General features: G+C 39.3%; 1 protein-coding gene across 1 annotated transcript in view; it reads right to left on the bottom strand.

Annotated features, from left to right (window-relative positions):
* plxnd1 (plexin D1) overlaps positions 1 to 19,579 on the bottom strand; it is a 96,933-nt gene that overhangs the window by 5,137 nt on the left and 72,217 nt on the right. The window contains exons 22-33 of the mRNA XM_053504977.1: positions 18,563 to 18,675; positions 17,272 to 17,376; positions 14,147 to 14,277; positions 12,717 to 12,915; positions 11,357 to 11,503; positions 10,623 to 10,779; positions 9,117 to 9,223; positions 8,666 to 8,729; positions 6,522 to 6,556; positions 5,851 to 5,955; positions 3,788 to 3,951; positions 2,729 to 2,876 (exon numbers count right to left, since the gene is read on the bottom strand). Of these exons, the coding sequence (XP_053360952.1) occupies positions 2,729 to 2,876; positions 3,788 to 3,951; positions 5,851 to 5,955; positions 6,522 to 6,556; positions 8,666 to 8,729; positions 9,117 to 9,223; positions 10,623 to 10,779; positions 11,357 to 11,503; positions 12,717 to 12,915; positions 14,147 to 14,277; positions 17,272 to 17,376; positions 18,563 to 18,675 (1,475 nt within the window). The remainder of the gene's footprint in view (positions 1 to 2,728; positions 2,877 to 3,787; positions 3,952 to 5,850; positions 5,956 to 6,521; positions 6,557 to 8,665; positions 8,730 to 9,116; positions 9,224 to 10,622; positions 10,780 to 11,356; positions 11,504 to 12,716; positions 12,916 to 14,146; positions 14,278 to 17,271; positions 17,377 to 18,562; positions 18,676 to 19,579) is intronic.

A 19,579-nucleotide genomic window follows, 5' to 3' on the forward strand; every position in this document is an offset into this window, starting at 1 on the left:
GCACTTAAATGAACACTATTAAAGCTGGTTATTCCAGATGTGCTTTTTTTTCTTATATCCATACAGTGAAGTAATTTTTTGGGGTAGCAGAGAAATCCTGCCGTCAAAATGAGGCTAAGAGTTACCTCTTCTAATACATTGCAGAATCCTCATTTACTGTAAATATTCTTAAACTAGGATTTCGACAGATTTTCCTAAACCCCTCGTTGTAAATAGGGGTCAGATGTACAGTAGCTCAGTGGTTAAGCCATTGGACAACAGTTCAGAAGGTCCCAGGTTTAAATCCCACGACCACCAAGTTGTCCCTATTGGGCCTTTAAGCCCCAACTGCTCAGATATATAATTACATAAAAATATAAGTCTCTCTGGACCCTCCTTTTAAACAATTTTATATAATTAAACAGTATTACATGAGCAAGAATGTAGTAATGAATATCAGCTCAGCTGGGATTCACCTGCGGGTAAATACAGCAGTTCCAGAAATATAAAACACCTGACATGTATAGGCTCCAGTCTGCCTCCTGATTGTACATAGTATGAGCATTATTAAAAACTAAGGAATGAATGAATGAAAATAGCTGCTAAAGAATCCACAGCTGGATGGAGCAGTGTGTGTTGCCATGCCAACCCACAAACTGATTGACAGTCCATAAAAAAGTAAAAAAAAAAAAAAAGAAAACGGTTTCAGTGCAAAAAAAAAAAAACTGGAATTGCATGTACCAAATAACACAGGGAAGCAGCAGGACATGAACAGTGAAAGGTACCAGTGGTTATACTTAATAGAAGCACCCTTGGATCGCCGCTTGTCTAATCAAATCAGTGGCTCAGAACTAACTGCTTTTACAAGCTGGTTTAACTTTGTAATATTAAAGGCAAAAAAAGCCTTGTTGTGAGAAAATACAACAGCTAATAATGTCATCAGCAAACGTACCCATGATGATATATTATATATAAGGTAAGGTAATTATTGTATACTTAATACCATACTTAAATATATGTGAGGCGTCCAAGTCAAACCGGGACTAAAATGTGTCATAAATGGAGGAATAAAACTGATTAACATTTACAGAAGACTTCAAGCACAGTACGGTGTGACGAGACACTGAGCTGTATTAAAATATTTAAATGGAGCAAAAATGATTAAAAAAAAAGCGGTGTGTCTGTGAATTATAATCTGTGAACCTTGTGAACCTTGAGTGAGTGAAGAGAACAGTCATTTCCAAACATACAATCTTGACCTCACTCCAAGCCATTTCCACAAGTTTGGGCCATCAAAGGGGTTCCTGGGAGGCCTACGGGCCTCATGGCTAAAACAAAATTCCTACCTTGATGGTATTCAAGCACTAGTGAGACACTGGGATAAGTGCATGAACGCATAAGTGTGGGGTTTTAAAGAGGGCTTCGTAGGAGTTCTATAGAGAAATAAGGTAGTTGTAAATTAAATTGTAAATTTGTTCTGTTATTCTGCACCATCAAAAGTCCCGGTTCGGCTTGAACACACTTTGTAATTTGTCTTACTGTGTCACTGAGTTCACTGAAATGCAAAATAATTTATGTCTGTGTTAATTGCTGCATCTTCCATTCCATATGTTCCAGCTCTGACCCTGCGTTTTCTTCAGAAGCGATGAACTCTGTAGGTAAGTTCCTCATTATTACTTTCATTGTATGCGAGCAGCCTTCGCATGATCGTTCTCTGCATTACAGTATTTCAATGCTTTTGTGTTGATAAACAGCAGGCTAATTACAGTTGAGTCAGATAATTAAAGCAGAATTAATCCATGAAAGCGTAATCAATGTGCGATTGTGTGTAATTACATTACATTACAGCTCTTCTGTCTATATATCTAACTATCTCGCTCTCCTTCTCCTTTTCCTGTCTCTCTCTCTTTTCCTGTCTTACAGTTGCGCACTCCATCTGTCTGGTGGCCTCTGACCTTTGACATCCAAGCCCCCCCCCTGCAATTCTCATGACACACAAACACACCCACAGTTTCGTCTCATCGACATGCCTCGCTATCACTGACCAAATCATCAAAAAAAAAGAGCAAGATAAAAGAAGTGTGTTTGTGTGTTTCAGCTTTCGGCCTTCGGAGATGGCAAGTGAGATCAGCAGCCGGAGGTCACTGTGAGTGTGAGTGTGTGTGGGCATGTTTTTGTACCTTGGTGGGGAATACACGTCCTACTCTATATGTGTATGTCAATACAAGAAGAGTAACGCAAAGATTTTGAAGGGAGATCTCCATGCTGACTCCATCATGGCCATAAGAAAGCAATATATTATAAGTAAAGCGAGAAGAGTGTGTGGATTTTATTGGCGCTAGGGTAACTATTCCATGTTTTTCTGAGTGAAATGTTAGGAGTGTGTTGACAGAGGAAGATGAGGAGCTCTCCGGGTCTGGAGGCGGATGAAGCAGGATGATTGAGGAGTTTAATTCAGGGCTAAGGGAGTGAAAGGGTTACTTAAAGTATGAGAGGTTAGAGCCGTACATAAAGGCATTTACACTCATACAGTGCACACTTACACACATCAGAAGGACTGAAGGATTTGAGAGGAGATGTTAACAGAGATACTGAATGCTAAAGCTATCCAGGTGCAGGAACAGACATTTCATTTGTGTGTTGACAATAGTTCCAAAATGGATTCCAGATGAGTTTACTGGTGTATTGTGTGGTGTGTGTGCGTGTGGAGGAGGGGGGGTGGTTGTGTTGGACGCATGCGTGCATTTACCTTTCCCAGCTGTAGGTCAGAGATTGAGCACGCGTCGATAAAAGCCTGAGCTATGACAGACAGACACGCATCCATGTGATCCGTCTTATCGATGTCGAAAACAAACTGTGGATTCTTCAGGATGTTTACCCAGAAACGCAGAGGCAAACTAAAAAGGGGGGGGGGGGGGGGTTTAGAGAGAGAGACAAAGAGATGGAAAAAAAAAAGATACAGAGACGAGTCAGAGAGAGAAAGTCTTGTCATTAAAAATTAGCAATTAAAACACATTTCAGTGTCACTGGGGAGCCAAATACGTTCGTCTCCACTCCATTCTGTTTCTCACAGTCACGTTCTTAATAGCCTTTAGAGTCATTTGAAATACGCCTAACGCAATCGTGTCTAGCCCTTGAGAATTTGCCCCGTAGCTAATTTCCACACAGCTAATGTTGTTTGGCCAACAAAATAATTATCCACTGAGAGCTTGGCATCCAGGAACCTTAACACTATGAGAACATGCCTTAGACGTCAGATTATACTATAAGGACTATAAGGATATGTGCATGAGCTGTGGAGAAGCATTATAACAAATGAGAACATCAATCAGTATCAATCCCAGTGAGCGTCATCAGCAGAGCACATAACGTAATTTCCAGTGGAGACATGAAACAATATTCTCTACCCTATCCACACTGCTGTTTCTACACTATCGTGCAGGTTCCTACATAAGCACAAGTAAAGCCATCTGATCTGATTTAATGTAATGAATGTTGAAAATCTAAGCAGGAATACATACAGGAAGTGTGCTGCAAAGTAAGAAAAAGAAAAAAGAAAGAATGCAAACAGAAATATTTCAGAGAATGTTGGCACAAATATGATAAGCTGAGAAACAGTCCGTCCTGGCATACTCTGTAAATGAGTCGGTAAAAAAGCCCACACTGCTGCTATTACAGATCGAGATTGAGTGGGTGTGTGTGTCGGTCTGGGTCAATATGATTATTTCAAACTATAGTCAAGTGAAAACTCAAACCACCAAGCTCTACGCTGCCTAACAGAGCTGCTTCCTTGCTTCTTTCTCTGTACCTGTTTGTCTTCCAGATGTGCAGTGTGTCTGGGTCCGTGATCCCCCGTTTGTCGGCCTGCTCTTCGAGGAAATCGAAGAAATACTTCACGGCTAGCGGCGGCTTCTCAGGGGGGATGCTGAGGACGGCCTGGAAGAGGTCATCCAGGAACTTCTGAAGCGTCCCCTGTAAAATACAGAAAGTGCTATGCTTTACGCCCTCAGGAATTGCACTCTAGGATCGTTCATTTCTCCATATGCATGTACTGTAGTGTTAACATTCCTAAATACTGTACTGCTGTATAAACAGCCGGGGTGGGACAGTATGCCGGTATGGCTTAACCATGACTATGGGATTTTAAAATCCATTGCTTGCAGAACAAATGTTTGTGGAGAGGCTGAGGTTATGCTTTATTATAGTTTAATCATTATTAGAGTCGGAGAGGAAACACAACGTCACAGAACCGCAATTAATAAGAACCGATATTTAGCTAATCTCCCTGCAAATACCTAAATCTTTATGTTTGAGGATTTATTAACAAGCTGCTCTGAGATCCCAGTGAGACTCTAACCGACTGCTTTATTAATGGCAGGTGCCGAAGGAGAGCAAACGCATTAATCCTGTAAATTAAAGACTCGCACAGGTCCAGCATTAACTAAAAGACTTGTAACTTAAATACAAGTGCCTGATTAGAGTGATTGAGATCCTGGCTTTTCTTAAAGTTATTTTTAAAAACTGGATTTGACGTCAACAAAAACGCTGAATTACTGAAACACCCAACCACACTTAAAAAGCGATGTGTTACATATGCAATTCCAGGGTTCTTTTTTTTTTTTTTTTAAAGTTATCTAAACTAATGTGCAAAAGTTCTGAGCTACCCATCGTTTCCTTATGTTAAACTAATAATATAAATAAACTAATAACTTAAATAATGAACAGTACCAGTCGAAAGTCTGGACACAAGTTCGGATTTATTTTCTACATTCTAGAACACTTCTTTTGGACATCCAAAACTATGAAATGACACAAATGGCATTAGGTAATTAATTACCAACTTGCTTAAATAATTCATAGGTTACTGTGCGACTTGACCAAAAAAAAAAAAAAACATTAATAAATATGAAGCAATGAGTGTTTGTGAGTGTTCCGCAAGACGAGAGATTTAAAAAAAACGAACAAGTCTTGGTTTACGAGTACCGAGTATCATGTATCATGCATGTGCTTCTTGTTTTGACGCAGAGCAACACGTGATCACAACAAAGCCAATGTTTTCTCTCTTGCACTGCAGAATTGTGGGTAATCGTCTCCCCTGCTGGGTCTTAGTGTGTGTATCTTACTGATATAATCAACATCCGTGCACGCGTAAAACTGTTTACTATAACACTGTGACCACTGATCTGTGTGTGTGTGTAAAACATATTTAATTTTGTGTTTGTAAGCGTGTGTGTATAGCGCGCGTGTACTGTTGCGTGCAAAGCAAAAGAAAGTCTCATTGGAGAGGTTAAAGATACATTTCTCTCTCCCTCTCTTTTTCAGCCTGACGATATGTGTGTGCGCGTAATTTGACACCGTGCCCCTTCACACGAACACGCTCGCCTTTACACCCCCCTCACATCCCCTCTCGGCTTCACACACACACACACACACACACACACACTCTGCTCTACACAGAAACACTGCTCTGTCGCGATTCTTTTTAAAGGGAAATACATAAGTATTTTTATGTATTTATTTATTTTTATTTTTTAAATTATTTTTTTTGGCTGTGGAATGAATAATTTGAGTTTCCATTATTTCTTATGGGAAAATATGCTTTGATTTACGAGTGTTTTGAAATACAAGCCCGCTCCCGAAACGAATTATGCTCGTAACTGGAAACAATACTTTGTTTTTTAGTTTTCCTATAATTGTATACCCTGATATGTTTTATTCCTACATACCGCGGAAAATATTTCAGGTGAACATCTGTATAAAAAAAAATGTTCTAACCAATCTTTAACCAATAACCTTTAAAAACGTTGCCTTTCGTAAAGATTTAAAGGAGAAAACTGATGCTGTGAAGGTGTCCTAGCTTTCAAGTCTTACCTTAGTGGAGAGCAGGCGGGTGAGATAAATCTCAGGCAACACCTTCTTCCTGTGACTGTGTCTATGGGACTTCTTCGTCTCTGCGAGCTCATCATGGGGTAGGACCTGCACCAATCACAAAATCATAAACATCATTCCAATTCACATTTCATACAAACTTAAATGATTCTTTTAATTGTGTAAAGCTGCTTTGCGACAATGAAAATTGCTAAAAGCGCTATACAAATAAAATTGAATTGAATTGAAATTGAATAAAGCACAATGAATCACGTGTGCCAAAGCTCGATGAGGTCCAAATAACACTGAACAATCGAAGTTAATGGAGTGCTGAAAGTTTATAGACGTTTAATGAGCACTAAACCTCAATAAAAGTAAATGCACACACAGGAAAGTTTCATTAAAGAACAAACAGAACTTTTAGGCTTTTTTTTCTCGTTCCTTCTCAAGCCAATGCATCTGCAACTAATTCATGTTGTCAGTTTAATTTTGTGGATTTCGGCTTACATAAGCCAAAGCATTGTCTACCATGTCTCACTCTCTTTCACTGTTTGTCACTGATTTTACGAACACTGCAATTCCTCCAGACATGAGGAAAAACCTGCATAATCACCCACAGACCTCAAATTTCATGTTTGTGTGTGTGTGTGCATGAATGAGAAACACACACTTACCAAATGAACATACTTCTCGGTGTCCAAGTCTTTAGCTGTATTGAAAAACGAACAATTACTCGGTAAACCAGACATCAGACATAGAGCCAAAGGTAAAAAAAAACAAAATGACAGAATAATTAAAGTAGAGAAATTCAACATGGTAGGCTGAGCGAAAGGTTAATGAGAGAAAACTCGAGAAGTAGTCAGCATGTGTGTTAGCAAGGTCAGAAGAGGAGACGCACTGATTGGTAGTGGAGCCAGCTTAATGAGCTTTAGGACCTCGCCATGATTACAGAAGACATTAGCTTTCTCTGGTTTACAAACAAGTCCTAACAAGAGCACATACTGTACTGACCCTAATTATGAAGCGCCTGTGTTTGTGTGTGTGTGTGTGAGAGAGAGAGAGAGAGAGCATGTGTAGGTGATTTATATTAGCTTGTGTACTAGGGCTTCAGCAAATTGCATTCCAATTTTAATTACTTAAAACATTTAACACTCAGATGCATTTCAAATATCAGGAGACAACTTTTCAGCATCTACACACAAAGGGCCTCGTTTATCATACCAGATGTGAACAAATGTATTCGAAAATGGTTCGGAAGAGCATTTATGCAGGAAATTTGGTATTAATAAAAAAAGGTTCATGTCCATCCAAAGCTCATGAAACTGTATGATTATGTAAGAGGAGTCTACTTCAATGGATGTTATTTAAATGTATTGAAATCTATTAATAAATTTGGTGAGTTATGCATAGAAGTACATATACTGTATAATTGCACGCATGCAGTAAATGCAACTAAAACCTACTGTAGGTCATTTCAAATTCAAAAATTAAAACAAATAACACAAGATGTTTAGTTGGAACAAAAAAAATAGCACAATTTAAAAGAAGGAGGAAATGACATGCTGCAGTGGCTGAGCTGTATTATTGGACGAGTTACAAGATGCTATTTTCCATTTAGGTTTTTTTTGTTGTTGTTGTTGTTGTTTCATTTTTGTGGGTGTCAACTGTACCGTGAATTTTTAGGGGTGCTTGTCATTCAACAACATGAGTAGAGAGAAAACTGGAAATCCTGATACCTTTGTCACTCTGGCCTGAATTTAAACTTGGTTTTCTGTTTCTCATTTTCTATTTATGACAGGAATATACAGTAGATACTTTACAATTTGTTTAATACTAATAATTTGTTCCAAAACGCAACAATTTGTCCCAAAAAGCAAAAAGTATATGGTCATTGTTTTGTTTTTTGTTTTTTTAGATAAAATGTGTTTATTTAAAGGGCACCTATTAATCAAAAGCTGTCAATTCTAGTCTGCGTGTACGAACATAAAACATTGTCTTTGTCCTTTTTCAATTTTTGTAAAAGTTTAAATATACAGTAGGAATTACAGAACTGTAGATTTCCCCCCAATGGTGACCTCATATAGGAAATTACCAGCGCTTATAATAATAATAATAATAATAATAATAATAATAATAATAACAACAGCTCTGCTAACACTAACATAATGACATAACATAATGACAGCGAAATGAAGAGAGTTTGAGGTGTGAAAATCTGAGGAGTATTTTAGCTGAAGCACCCACACACACACACACACACACTTGCGGAGGAGTTCTGAGACCTGTGTTCAAAAAATATTGGATCTTTAAAAGACTAATTAAAGACATGCCTTTTAAAGTAACAGAGAGGCAATAAAATATATATTTAATAAATTCATTCATGAAACAGTTAAAAGTGATCACTTCACATACTGAGTGTGAAATTAGGTCTGACAACCATAATTAAAATACCTCTATGTTTTTTAGGATGGCTGAAAATCATATGTTTTAAAAGCAACAAGTGGTTTTGCTGGAAGACGTAGGCTATTGAACTACATAATGTAGACACATAAATTGCACAGGGAGTTGTTTTATAATTGTGTTGTAGAGCGCCGAATGGAAATTGAATTCAAATTGAATCGTGAGTTGCCTAATGATTCCCATCCTACCAGCCATGTGTAATGGAGTATAAAGAAGAGACAGATCTCTGTCTGTTAAAGCAGGTAAAGGCAAATTTAATATGTTAGTCAGCGGAGCACATCTATCCTACTGTGCCTGACACACACACACACACACACACACACACACACACACACACAGACAGGGTCGTGGTCATTACCTCTGCCCAGTGTGTTCTCTCTCTTGTCTTTCATGCTCATGGCCAGTGATGCCCCCTCAGGGATCTGTAAGGAGCAAGAGTGTAAAGGTCAGAGTTTAGGAGGGTCAGAGGTAGTGCACTCCACTCGAGAGGAGCGAAAGCACTCATTAAGTCGAACAAGTTTACATACTGTGTAATGAGTTTGACAGCCTTTTCACTGAGCCGAGACTGTGGCTCCACTGCATGCATGGACACACACACACACACACACACACACAACACACACATACTTCACAGCTCATTCCCTGTGGCACCTCGCAAGCTAAACAGTCACGCTGCTAAGAGCGGAAGGGTCATGACTGTTTGCACACACATTCCGACTCATTCACCTTCTCCCTGTGGTCCTTTTTGTCTTGCCTCATGCAGGGATACAGTTTAAGGAAGGGGAATTCAGGGGAAAAAGAACACGCACCTGGTAATGAAACACAGTGTTGAGCTTCTTCCTGCCGTCCTCCATTATAGAGGTGTTATCCAGGTCCTGAAGTATCCGGCTGCTGCAGCCTCCACCGGGAAACCATTCTGCCGAGCGAAAGAGGTCAGAAGACGTCGAATCATCATCGAACCAACTGTAAGAGTCTAATTCTAACTCTAAGCGTCACCTCTGACGGTTAACTCGAACCACTAATTTGAAACACAATCCCAACATCCCAGACTGCAGACGATTTAGGTCAGTGTAAGGGTCAACAGCATGTGTGTTGTGTGCCAAAAGTGGGCCAGCTGGAAGCTGCAACAGGTAAAAAGTTTCCTCGACATTTAGAATGTGGGCCAAAAATGTCCCAAATGTAAGCAAATACATATATAAAGCCTGTGCGGCATTTCGGTTCTGGGCCAAAACTGACCCAATTGTAAGTTCTGTACTAAGTTATGGCATCATTAGGGTTAGTTTGTTATTGTGTTCTGGTTGGATTGGGACGAATTAATCATTGTCATTCCATAGCCATATGAGGGCCAGATGGAAATGTTAAGCATGGGCTCATTCGCTGTCTGCAATAAACCCTATTAGTCCAATCTTATATCATATTATCACCCTGAACTACCTTGCATACTGTAAGTATTCACCCCCTCTGGGACAATGTCCACATTTTGTAGTGTTACAGCCTGGTTGCAGCCATTTTGTAGTGTTTTATTCGCACTCTGTGCCAGGAATGTACACACGACAACTCAAATTAGTGAGATAGAATAAAATTTCTCTTGGAACGAAAAAAAAAACAAAAAAAACACAAATAATAATGCAAAAGTTGTAGGGGTATAAGTTTTAGAGGTCATGTAATTATTTGATTGTTTTGATCCTCAGTTTGTATAGAAATCTCCTTTATTAAACATGTGCATTTATACTGAGATAATGTGACACTTTAATGCACACAGGTCGGGTCTATTCTAGGTCCATATGTGACATCATGTGGCTACTGGTTGCACTAAGCAATGGGGTGAATAGTTACACAATCATAACATATACTGTACATTTTCATGGAATCTGTTGGGATTGTTCTTTATGTTACATCATTGGGTATTTTCCCTCACTCTTCACTTATTCTCTATACTGTTTATGCTCTACAGGGTCAGGGGAGACCTGGAGTCTGTCCCACCGCCCAACCTGGACTGTGGGAGGAAACCACAGTATGTGAGAGAATTGAACCCTCGACTCTGGAGGTTACAGTGCCACGCGCCCCATGGGACATTTTGTGTGATTTTTTATGCACAAAGTCCCGGTTGTAACACTATACAAGGCGTAATGTTTCAACGGGATGAATACTTTTGCAAGGCACTGTATGTTCAAGTCTATCGACAGTATGAAGGTGACTGCTACAGTATACAGTATAACATAACATTATTACCTACTGTACTATTACTTCTCTGCATTTATTACTTGAATGTCTTAAGACCTTAATGAACGTATTGATTAACAAACATTTTGTACCTAATTCGACGTCCTCCTCTCGGGGCCACTGGGAGTAGGGCAGGTTCTTATAGAAAGCTTCTAAAATCTTCTCCTTCACCTGACAGATGGTGTCTGTGTTCATCACACGCACACTCACTGAGTCCATCCCGAAGCCTTGGAACGATACGTTAATGTTCTGGAACACACACACACACACACACACACACACACATATGAACAAAAATAAACATCAACAAAATTGCTTTTAAATCATCTAAAAGGAACTGAGGAAGAACTGAAAGGAGGAGATGTCAGAATGGGATATAATCCAAGCCCACACTGTTAGTCAGCTAGCCTGAAGTTATCTTACGCTACTGTGCAATTATTGTAATGAGCGTCTCGGATGTAAAAAAAGAAAACCCTAAAGAAAAGGCTTTCAGGCTGTCAGTACATTAGCCGCCCTTAGCTTTAATCTTGAGCCAATGTTGCCTTCGTGTCTTTCAGCAACTTTCATGGTAAAGCTACAGCTGATGTGCCTTAAGGAACGTTCAGCAGTTTGCTGATCAAGCTGCTTTCATCTCCTGTGGTGACATCTGAAATTCTTTTCAGGTTTTTTTTTTTTTTTTTTTAGAGCTCATTATGATAGTTGCACGATAACACAACAAGACTTCAGGCCTGCTATTTTGACAAGTGCACGAGCAGACGTCTTAATCAGACGCAATGCGTTACGGCAGATGAACAGACAGCATGTCAGATAGCGTATTGCAACACACCAGTGGTTTGGCCTCGATGTTCTCTCTCAGGAGCCACTCCTCGTTCAGCGTGTATCTCGCCTTCCCGGTGATGGCGTCTATCGAGCCTTTGTTGATCTGCTGTTTGATTGCACACAGGAGCAGGAAGAATGGCTCGCCGACCGTCTCCTAGGAAAAAAAACGTAATGAGAACATTTTACTGATGTAAACATGAACAGTGGATTGTGCATTAGCTGTTGGGAAAAAAAAACTAAACTTCTTGATTGTTAGATTATACGTCTTAGATGTGTCGCATTTGGGAGAAGCTGTTATACTGTTGCAAAAGCTAAATGTGATTATTTCCACCAGTGTTGTATTCCTGTTAAACCACAGCAGTTTGTCAACAATTACACATTTAAATCTGTAAAAAAAAAAAAAAAGTTGGTCAGTTATTTTTCTGCTTGCATTATTGTAGCTATAAGCAGTGATTTCCTGACCGGTTTGTCCTATTTATAAAATGTCTTAAAGGGATCTAAACCGATGGCACTGGTTGCGCTACTGATTGGGAGGGAAATATTGTGAGGTCAAATCCCAGAACCACCAAACTGCCTCTGTCAGGCTTTTGAGCTTAACCCTTAACCCTACCCTGCTCAATTCTATCCTGTGTGTCGAGTGTACACCGCTGTGAACCAAAGCATCAGCCAAATGAGGTGTAAATGTAATAAGGTTTAAATACCCAGCTGCTCCTGTTACAAAGAAAATGGAAAGAGAAAAGAGATATTTGTCCTGGGGACTAGACGTTCGGCAGAAAACGTAGACTGTTAGGAAAGTCCTGATGCTCGAAAGTTAAAATAATTAAATTCCTTCTGAGCAGAAAACGTAGACTGTAGTCAACAGTGCTGTGGTATGAATGTTCAAGTCAAACTGGGACTTTTATTTCTCTACACAGTATAATCCCCTGCTACACTAATGCACTTGGATACCATTAAGGTAGAAAGTCTTCTCAGTACGCCTGAGCCATAAATCGGACTGCCTGATTCATGTCTGAAACTCTAGCCTCCCAGGAACTCCTTTAATGTCCCAAACATGTGGAAATGTCTTGGAGCAAGGACGGGACTGAGTGAGGGATGTGTTCCTGTAATGTGCACATGGTGTCCATGAATTCATGAACGTGGTGTGCACATTCATAAACACCATGTGCACATTACAGTTCTGACCTTTCTCCAAGACATTACACAACTGTAGTGTACAGTTTCCAGATGTGTCTCTTCCTCAAGTTTGTAAGACGTTATCTGTCAATTTCCAGCTTTTTTTCTTTTTCTTTTATTTTCTGAGAACTGGCTTTCAAATCCCCTATATATATGAATAGTTTTATAACAGTTTTTTTATCTCATCCTCTCACTTTGAGGTAGCTGTACATGCAGATGGACATCCAGTTAGTGAGCATCTTCTCCACCACAGACTCCGTGCGCCGGAGCATCAGCTTGGGGTTTTTGGAGGCAGACGCGTCGATCAGATCCACCAGCAGCTCCTTCATGATGCTAGTGTAGTATTCCAGTTTGCCATGGAGGGCGATCGTGAGCAGTGAGGCCAGATTACATCTGGACAAATGGACAGACATCAAAAAGTAGAAGGAAAAAAAACAAAAACAGTTGTGTTAATCAACTAAAGCAGATGTGTTTTGCAATTGATACACAAGAAAAATGTCTGAAGCTCTTCCTTTTCCAGGAAGAGGTGTAAATATGCTGGAGTGCGTAGGCACAGTTGACTTTGGGGATTGTGTTAGTACAATGCTTCCTTCACATGTATGTGTGTATGTGTGTGTGTGCGCGACCCACAAACCCGGGGGATGTGGTTGAATCTGGAGACTCTTTCAGCAGATTCCAAAGCTCCTAATTACATGTGAATATAATGCTGAGACAGACATGAAGTCTCTGATGTACCCCAGAATAAAACTTCCCAGCATGCAACAGGGTGTCACAGCATTACAAATAGTCTAAGACCACTTTCCACAAACTATTTTTAGCTCAGGATTTCTAACACAAATACGATGCATTTCCTCCATGCCACTTATTATTCAAGATTGCATTAATTTATAAGCAATCCTTGAGCTGATATGAGAAAATGAATAATGGAACACTGTCAGCTGGTTAAATTCCCGTCAGTCACACCAAATGTGTAAAATCGAAGTTGACATTTAGGCACTTGATGAAAAGATTACATGATTACAAAGCCTATTAAGTGTTTTATGGACCACATGAATAATAAGTAGGGAAGAGACTGTCAGTCAAGCGGCATAGACAGTCCTTCTCGGCTGTGGCTCTTTAAAAAAAAAAAAAAAACATATACAGCACTTGAGCAGGCCCTCATTTCTTCATATTAAATGAAATGAAATGATTTACATTAAATTGAAGAAACAGGAGCTAATTTTTACTGAGACAGGCTACAAAGTGTACAGTTTAAAAATTGGTTGTTACTTTAGCAACCTCTGCAGCAACCTCATTTCCCCTCTCGTCTGTTTCACCAGTATACTAATCACCGACCTGAACATCTGTCAACATCTGTTTCTCACTTAAGTTAGATGAGTTTTTTATACTTAAGTGATTCATAGGTAACTGTATGGCTTAAATAAAAAACATTCATCTGAATCTGGTAAGGTACAGAGACTGAAAATCATCAAAAATGAGATCCAAGTTTTCTTCAGGAAACCTGCAGAACCATTCCTAAAACTCCATTAAAATACAGTTTGGAAGCAAATTATAAAGTAATGAAATGTGTCTCAAGGCTTTGGAACAATACTTTATGCGTGAGGTTCTGAAATGTAGGGGTTACCTGTCTCGGACAGCAAAGTCCTTCTGCTGTTCCAGCGCATGAACGAAGGTGATAAGGAAGTGCTTGTTATTGAGGAGAGTGGAGAACATGGTGATTCCCTCTTCGACATTTGGCCTGGTGGTGCTGGAAGGCTGAGAAAAAGAAAAAAGGAAGATACATAAGTAGGACAAAGGATGTTTAATCTCACTACTGAGAACTGGGTAACAGGTCATTGAGAGAAAAAAAGACGCACGGTTTTGCAACATTTTTGTGTGTGCATGTGTGTGTAAATTATAACACATGACCCTTATAACAATGCCTCATCAAAATACTGTGCAAAGCACAATTCAGTCCTGTGCAAACGTCTTGTGCAACTCCTTTTCTTCATATTGTGCTTTAAATTTGCCTGACATTCTTGCATTTAATATATAATAATATATATAATAATATTTATTATATTAAATCTTTTATGGAAGAGTTCTCCTGGCTTCCTGAAGGCCTTTTTAGATCTCATTTAAGTCATGAACCGGTGATTAGTATACTGGTGATGATGAATGCTGAGTGGTAGGAATAGACAAGAAGGGAAATGAGGTTGCTGCTGAGGTCGTTACATAACGAATATATCTTTAGGCACTTTGCAGCCTGTCACAGTAAACATTCGTTCTTGTTTCTTCAATTTAATCTAATCTTTATCGTTTAGTTTATTATTATTTAATATAAATAAGTTATGGGTGGCTTAAGACTTTTGCACACTATTGTACTTTCACTTAATCCTGTTTAACAAGCAAGGTCTTTGCTGCATAGTGCAATTTCCTGATGGTGATCTGCTTAAAGAGCTGTGCTTTGCTGTAATACACCTCATTTACTGACTCATCAATTCTACAGAAATAAGGAACCTGAAAAAAAAAATCAATCTTTTTTTCCTATAGAAGATAAGGTTGTATCTGAATCTGACAATCCGCCTTTTTGATCTGCGCTTTACAGCAGGATGGACCAGAGTGGTGAAAACGCCCAATATCGTGGTAACCTTGCATATGTGGCAGTTTTTAAAAAGATTAGACATTCCATAAGTTGATAAAAGTTATACAGTATGTAGTTTGCTTTTGCTACCTCAGTCCAACCCTTGTTCAGGAATTTTCTCTGTCTAAGTATGTACATTCTCAAAGTTGTGGTTGTTGTTTTATTTATTAATTTGATTAATAGGTTAGAATCATAAACAGCTCAGATTTCCAGAGATGACTTTTCCATTAAAAAAAAGTTTTTTTTTAATCATGTTCAGATTCAGAAAGAAAGGTCTAGGCTGCAAAAACAGGAACGGTCAGAGACTCCAGAAGAACTGTGTCATGTTTATTAAGGTACATAAACTCAACAGCCAGTGTCTCCTGAATCTGTATGAACTACTGATGCATTATGAATGCTAAAGGGTTGTCAAGGCAGATGTGTTTTTTTTTTAGATTTATTTAATGTAGAATTTTCATTTTAGATTTTTACTTTGTTGTTATTATGTACTGTATTTAGCTTAATTGGCGGCACTTGTACCATTAACTGTGTTTACATGAGATAATGGTAATAATAGCCCAATTGCATCATGTAAACCTTAGTGGTGTAAACCTTTAATAATCCGTTTAATGAGGATTATTAAACTCCTTGTAAACATTTGATCTGATCATTTCTCTCTTCTTGAAATTCATATATTCGTTCTGTGCGAGTTTGAGCCACTTGGCTTAACATTAGCTGACGTGATGAGTTTCCAGTGAAGAATGTCACTAAAATTCCTAATCGCTAGAATAACTCTCTCCCACCTGTGTTTACTTTCATCCACTGGGTCTCTGGTTAAGGAGGGACACTGATTGTCTGAGCATTTCACACATAGTAAAGCATCTAACTGATCGTAAATAAAACTGAACTCTTATAACCACTCAAAACACAGAAGGCGGGATTTATCAGAAAAACATTAACGTAACCGTAGCTACTTTCTGCTTTTTAGTCATAAAACAGTAATCAATCATAAGGAACAAGGACTCTTCACCTTAGAGCTGTCGCCTTTTACGTCCCCTGGTTACTGACGCTTACTGCCTATGTGGAGATTTCCACTCGTTCCCCATTCCAAAAACATGCATGTGGATCGATGCACATGCATGCATTTCACACATGCATGTGTGAACGCATATGTGCAATGATGCCCTGTGATGCTCTGGCATCTCATCCAGGTTGTATTTCCACCCACCACCAAGTGTTCCCGGGACCCTAGCCAGGATAAAGTGCTTACTGAAGGTATACTGAATGAAAGACAGCTGAAAAATTGCCCGAATTGCATTGTTTACACAAATTATAAAGATCCCTATCTATTGTGATGCTGTATGTGTTTCACCCTATTGTATTGTATTTCTGTACAGTGTATGGAGATTTGGGACTGGGGTGGAGAGCAGCCAGGGGAACTGGGGCTCTCTAGAGGCCTTGACTAAAATGAGCATTTTCAAGCGAGATCAAAAAGAAGGACCACTTTCAAAAATATACAGGTGTTGTTAAAAAAAAAACATCTCCCACCAAAAGCTTAAGTGTCAACCGTTTTAATTCTTTTTGCTCTGTCTGACCCGGCAATCAGACCTGTCGCAAGAACAACACGAGTGTTTAGCTGAGCCGTAATGAAGTAGTCCCTATAGAGGCTTTCCATATGCTCCTCATAAAAATAGAGAGAGGATGGGCGGGAGGGGGGTGGGGGTGGGGGGTTGGGGGGAGCAGCGAAGACAAATGTGTACGTGAAGATTTATTTTTGCTGATGTGAGAGGAGGCTGCGTTTCCTTTAAAGACGATCGGCTGTGTGAAACACTTCATCACTGTTACAGATGAACAACCCCCCCACACACATCTCCTGACCTCAAAATCTGTGTTTAATACACACATGCATGGATTCACACACATACACACACACACACACAGACACACGAGTTGCATATAGATGCGTTCATTAATCATAGCATAATGGAATGCCATGTCAAAAGACGAGCTCTTTTTCATTATTTCCGGAGATAACTTTGGGAGTATGTTCCCCTTTTCACAGCAACCCAGAGACCTGCAGACTCAGCAGCATTCATCATGTCTGCACGTGTGTGTCTGTGTGTGTAAAACGTAGGTGTGTGCTTTACCTGCCAATCCTGCAGCAGAGGGTGGGTTTCGGGTAAGGCTCTTGGTCCCAAAGCATCATTCTGATACACCGGCTGAACCAGACTCCGTTCATAGTCTGAACACATCTACACACACACACACACACACACACACAAACACATATAAGTATATAATGCGATTTTAATTAAATCAAATTGTAACAAGATTTTCTTGTCTAATAACTTAATGTGTTTTATTTAGAGATTCGCAGTGCTTCGAAACAGGATTGAAAGGGCAAGAGTGCAGGAATAATGAAAAAGAGAGGAAAAGATAAAGGAGTAGAGGAGATGGAAGAGGGGATAGTGGAGGAGAGAAGCACTGAAGGATTGTGTTGCAAGGAGATTAGGCTCCCAGCAGGCCAGCTGGGGGAAAAAGGAGCTGAGGTCAGAATAAAAGTATTTATGTTTCTGTTCATACTACTTTTCATTAGCACACACACACACACACACACACACACACACACAAACCTTTTTCCATCCCATTACAAAACATTAGCCACTGCACCCTTATCCTACTTACAACCACACAGACAAGGTCACTATGTGTGTGTGTGTGTGTGTGTGTGTGTGTGTGTGTGTGTGTGTGTGTGAGATTGTGTGTGTGTGTGTGTGTGTGTGTGTGTGTGTGTGTGTGTGAGATTGTGTGTGTGTGTGAGTGTGTGTGTGTGCGTGTGTGTGCGTGTGTGTGTGTGTGTGTGTGGGTTGATTTCCTTGTCTGCATGCCCGCTATTGTTCACACAGTGGGGATGGAAACTGTAATGCTTGTGGTTTTCCAACACAAGGGATAAGGCCCATAGTTTGTCCCTCTGGGATCAAAACATTAATTATGTTATATACTGTATGTTATATACTGTACCAGAACTATAGTTATACTCCCATAGCTATACTAAACTATAGTTATACTATAGCTACTGTATACTATACTCTATAGTAAAAAAGTCTCTAATGGTTTTTAATGTAAATTTTATTTTATATATACACACACACACACATATATATATATATATATACTTACATCTGTGGTTGCTCTATCTCTCTATCTTTGTATATCTCTATACATCTTTTCACTCCTGTGTTATATTGTGTCATTACACAATATAACGCTTACATGCTATGCTTAAACTAATTATTAAGTGGTAATTTATGGTGTTAGTTGTCAACAAAGACAAAATTCTCATTTTCTACTCAGAAGGGGGTACAACATAACCCCCCCACCCACCCACCCCACCAACACGCACACACACTTGCACATTAACTTGGTGTTTGCCATTACCTTGGGGAAAAAGGTGCGAGTAACAAACTGCTTGTACTCGAGGAAGGGAATGCCTTGGCTTCGGTTGAGCTCTTTTGTCAAGTCAGTCATATCCGTCTGAAGTTCCGCAAATCCTGTCACACACAGACACACCTCCATTATACACACACACACGCGTGCACACACATCCACCCATGTCCACCCACATACCTTGATTTTTTGATATATTGCACATGAAAGAGCACACATTCATTCAGATTACACTCATGTATCCTAAAGGTACACAATCCTAATATTTTAAGGAAATGAGAAAGGTACCAATTAAATGAGCACTGATGGAATTCTCAGCGTAATGTAGGGAATATACATTTCAGACTTAGATCTTGCATATTAAATGTAGCCTTGCATAATGCATATGAAATTATACACCAGTTCTTAAATGCACGAACACACTTATGGCACTAATTCAAGGATGAAATACTCCCTAAAATCACACACACACTTACACATGCACACAGAAAGGTTTTACGTTACCTCTAATTTACGTGACGTAAGGTTTTTGGAATCCTGCTCAACACTTATTCAATCCCCTGAAGTGAAAACCCTTGGAACAGTTGATTTATGTTCATATATAGATTCTCATATATCGACACCTCATGTATAGATTTACGTTTCTATGTTTAATCTGTCACTCTGCGTTTAGTATGCGCTAACTCACCAATTAAATATTGTAAAGATTTTTTTTTTAGATCTACCGCTTCTATATGCACAACATATTACATATTAGTTCCTGTGCTGAGAGAATGTTCCAATGTAACATGTTTTGACTGACATTTTTATAGAAACAGGCTTTTCCTTTTCAGCTCCGGGAAACGTGTTGGAAATTTGTGTCAGTTGCAGTCGTGCAGACACTCCAGATGTGGTGGGTCAAGAATAGGTTAAAAAAAATTGGCATATTCGGATATAAGACTTTGTTTTTATAGTTTGTCATTCATGTCAGGAAAGTGTCTGTAAATTTATATCCAGTTACCATGAAAC

The sequence above is a fragment of the Clarias gariepinus genome, chromosome 9 (assembly GCF_024256425.1).
Source record: "Clarias gariepinus isolate MV-2021 ecotype Netherlands chromosome 9, CGAR_prim_01v2, whole genome shotgun sequence".
NCBI lineage: Eukaryota > Metazoa > Chordata > Actinopteri > Siluriformes > Clariidae > Clarias > Clarias gariepinus.